Raw genomic sequence first — 3,884 nt, forward strand, 5'->3', positions numbered from 1 at the left:
TCGACGAAGTAGATACACTTCTTATTTAAAACGTAATGATTCCAGCATTCAACTAATCAATCTCTGCGTTATTCGTACCATATAATATACACAAATGACAGTGTAGTTTGTAAACCATTCTGCCCAATGAATGGTTCCATACAGTTATCCTACAAAACCATTTGATGTACTTAATGGTTGCAGACAATTATTTGGAAGCTGTGATGTAATTTAGAGTATGTCATTGAGCAATATGAAACAAGCTAAGATTAATGGGTAAAAGTTAATTAGTGGAACGTCAAGTTTTTTTAAGATTAGTTTAAACAAGTGTGTTGAATAGACTCATTGATTCATTGAATTTGATTTATGAATCAAATAAGTCAAATTTGAGCTAAACTTAAATTATATATAGTTCAATTAGTTTGATTCACGAGTTAGCTCGATTATATATGTACTAGTGTATCAGACTGTATTCTTCGTCCTTGGGTGTGTCTTCTTTCTTAATTTATTTAATCTTCTTTGGCCTACGAAACCATTCTGCCCAATGAATGGTTCCAGACAGTTGGCCTACGAAACCATTTGATGTACTTAATGGTTGCAGACAACTATTAGCAATATAACCATTATATTAGGAAGCTGTGATGTAACTTACAGTATGTCATTGAACAATAAAATTTAAAAGTAACATAATAATCAAATATCTCTTAGCAATAAACTTATAGTATGGTTTCCAATAAAATATAGTCGATGGTTATTGAAACCATTTAGCAATAACAATGGTTTCGCTGTATAATATTGGGGAACCATTTGATGTACTTAATGGTTTCAGTGTAGTTAAAATATAGACGATGGTTATTATAATACCAACAAAAAAACATGAAATGACCAAGTACGATTAATACAAGTCTAATGCTTCTGTAACAAAGTCTAATACAAAATTATAACATGTAAAAATATCAATCAGCAGACTCTTTCCCCTTTAAATCCTCAGCCCCTCTCTGTTTTCTCTTCCGGTGTATAAGGAATTTCTGGTGTTCTCTAGCCAATTCATAATCACTTTTAAGTCGTTTCTTTGATCTAATTGGATTTGGTCTTTTTTTGAACTTTGGACCAGTCGACTTTTGAGCATCAGATGCTTCACTGACAGCTGTTGTATTGCAAGACTTAGATGGCGTAACGGAAGATGACTTAGGTGGCGTCACGGAAGATTGAACTATATGAATACCTTTCGAATTAAGCAACTCCTCTGCCTTTCTCCCAGCTTCAAGAACACCATTAAGAAAAATTTGAGAAGCCTCAGGATCTGCACAAACACGTGTACAAAGGTTAACTGTAACAGCACAAATTTGTTGATATCGTTGTGCTTGAGTCGCTCCTTCAGTGGCAACATTGATAGTAGATTTAACAGACTGACGCACATCTCTACACCAACGCTTTAACACATATTCTGCAGGTATTGTCTTCAAACCATGATATTGCACAGAACCACCTAAAAAATCCAATATTTTGAAAATATGTCGACACAAGAAACCCCTGTTCTCAAACATACGGCATGTGCAGCTAATACGTTTGGCCCTAATATCAATTGTCACAAGCCGTTCATCAAGTCGATCATGCTTTTCAAAGTTTGGGGAAAGGTTTTCAGCAACTTCTTCATCCAAAACATCACGGTTTGAAGGCGCATCATTACAAGCATCATCATAATTAACACCATCTACTTCCTCAGGTTCATCAACATGTACAATTGTAAAAACTTTGAAAACCTTATCAATTGCAGAAACTTGGGGTGTGACCTCTTCATAAAAGTATTTGAAAGAAAAATCATACTGCCTATGAATGAATGCAAAGCAAGTTGGGGTGTATTTGTTTACAACTGACCGCATCAGTTGACTGTTGGGATAATTGTTTTTTGCTCTAGTGTTTGCAGCCTTAAAGTCTAACTCAGTATGATTATCCCTCATTCTCTGGACCATAATATTAAAATGATTGAAGAATATAACAAGTGAATGATCAGGCTGCAGAAAATGACGGAGAAAGGCATTGAAGGACTCACTTAATTGAGTTGTTTTCAAACCAGCAGTAAAATGATTTTTGACCCAAGCTGAAGACCAATGCATACGATTCCTGTAAGTTTGAACAAGCCACTTAAAGTCTGCAGTTGGCCTTCCATCAAAACAGGTTTTCATCATCTGATCCCAATTGTAATCAAAATCTGATTCAGTCTCAACATGTGAAATCAAAATATTCAACTCATCAAAAAAAGCACTATTTGCACGAGACCCGAGATTCTTCTTTGCATTCTCTGCCATATGCCATGAGCAAAGTCCATGAAAAACACCTTCAAAAATATTTGGAACTGACTTTAACAATGCAGTCGCCTGATCCGTGTATATCGATTGTGGTTTTTTATTGGACATACATTTCAAAAATGTTGTAAACAACCAGTCAAAAGTTGCTGCAGTCTCGTCATACAACAGGGCAGCGCCAAATAACACACTTGTACGATGATTGTCAAAGCCCATGAATGCAGCTGAAATGTAAAAATGAACCAAATCAGAAAAAAAAAAAGCATATATCAAAGTTACAGTATAGCAAAACCATTAGAGTGGTCAAATGGTTTAAACATGTTATACAATGAAACCATAACTGTGGCTAAATGGTTTACCAATGACCTACATTAGAAATTATAAGAAATATATAAGAAAAACACCTCTGATAACATCACAAGACTACAAATCTCATAAGGTACAAATTTGGTTAGATGAAAACAATGATGGAACTACTATTCATATGTTATTCTGCTAGAAACCATTAGAGTGGTCAAATGGTTTAAACATGTTATACAATGAAACCATAACTGTGGCTAAATGGTTTCAATAAGTTCAAATTACCTATACTATTCATGGCAACACAGTGCATAACATAATGATATCAAACCAGTAATTTCAAAACCTGATAGAAGTTCAAAAAACTAACCTAAAGGGCGATACTGATTATTGGTTCGGTAAGTTGTATCAAAGCTTATAACATCACCAAATAAGGCATAATCAAGCTGCATAATCCCATCTGCCCAAAAAATACTAGCTATATCTTCCGCAGCATCAACTTGAATATCATAATAAAAGGATGGTTTCGACAAAGCTTCATTTCTAAAAAAATCTTGAATCACGGTTGCCTCACCAACTAGCATCTCTTTTTGCCGATTTGTCATCAGATAATTCTTTAAATCTGAAAATCGAAAAGGCAAGTTATCTGTTCCTCCAACTCCCTGACCCATGACTTCATAAGAAGTTCTCATCGACATCCCGGCTTTCGAATTTATTACAGCAAGCTGTCCTTGCACTTCATTGACTTGTCTGAATGATCTCAAGTAACATCCATGTTCCGGTTTATGTAACGGATGACAATGGGGCACATCCCATTTGTATATCTTAAAGACATTCAGAGTTTCATCCAACTTCAAAAATATGGCAGCTGTACAACCAACCCTTTCCTCAGGTTTTTCTTTTACTTTCTCAAATTCAACCACAACCGGACTCTCTGATTTTGGCTTGTTCTTCGGATCAAGCAAACTTCCTTTCTTGTAACCTTGTTTGTTACATCCATATCGTAGATAGTGTATTTTATCAGTTCGCTGATTCTGTGAATTGTTTCTTGATTTCAACAAAATCCGAATTGAAAACCCACTTTTAAGTGCATAATCACCATAAAATTTTTCAACCTCTTCAACCGATTTAAAAGCAAGATACTCCCAAGTTTCTTTTTTAGTAGGAGAGTAGCATTGCAAACTATCAGCAAGTGTGTCTGAACTATCAACAACAGGCATTTGGGCAATTCCAGATGAAGTTGATGTCAAATCCATTGAAAACAGAAACAATACCCTATAAACGACAATCATTTAACAT

The 3,884-nt window shown here is 35.1% G+C and overlaps 1 protein-coding gene across 1 annotated transcript; it reads right to left on the reverse strand.

The window, feature by feature from the left end:
• Positions 1–935: 935 nt before the first annotated feature.
• LOC123896542 (protein FAR1-RELATED SEQUENCE 5-like) lies at positions 936–3,861 on the reverse strand. The gene is made up of 2 exons (XM_045946918.1): positions 2,956–3,861; positions 936–2,509 (listed from the first exon to the last, which is right to left on the reverse strand). The coding sequence occupies exons 1-2, from the start codon at positions 3,839–3,841 to the stop codon at positions 936–938; spliced, it is 2,460 nt and encodes an 819-aa protein (XP_045802874.1). The 5' UTR covers positions 3,842–3,861.
• Between the last annotated feature and the right edge of the window lie 23 nt (positions 3,862–3,884).

Source organism: Trifolium pratense, linkage group LG7 (assembly GCF_020283565.1).
Source record: "Trifolium pratense cultivar HEN17-A07 linkage group LG7, ARS_RC_1.1, whole genome shotgun sequence".
In the NCBI taxonomy this organism is placed as follows: Eukaryota; Viridiplantae; Streptophyta; class Magnoliopsida; order Fabales; family Fabaceae; genus Trifolium; species Trifolium pratense.

Coding starts and splice junctions, on each gene's coding strand:
- LOC123896542 (XM_045946918.1), bottom strand. CDS start 3,841: ATGGATTTGACATCAACTTCATCTGGAATTGCCCAAATGCCTGTTGTT. Junction 2,510..2,955: donor TAATCAGTATCGCCCTTTAG/GTTAGTTTTTTG, acceptor TTTACATTTCAG/CTGCATTCATGGGCTTTGAC.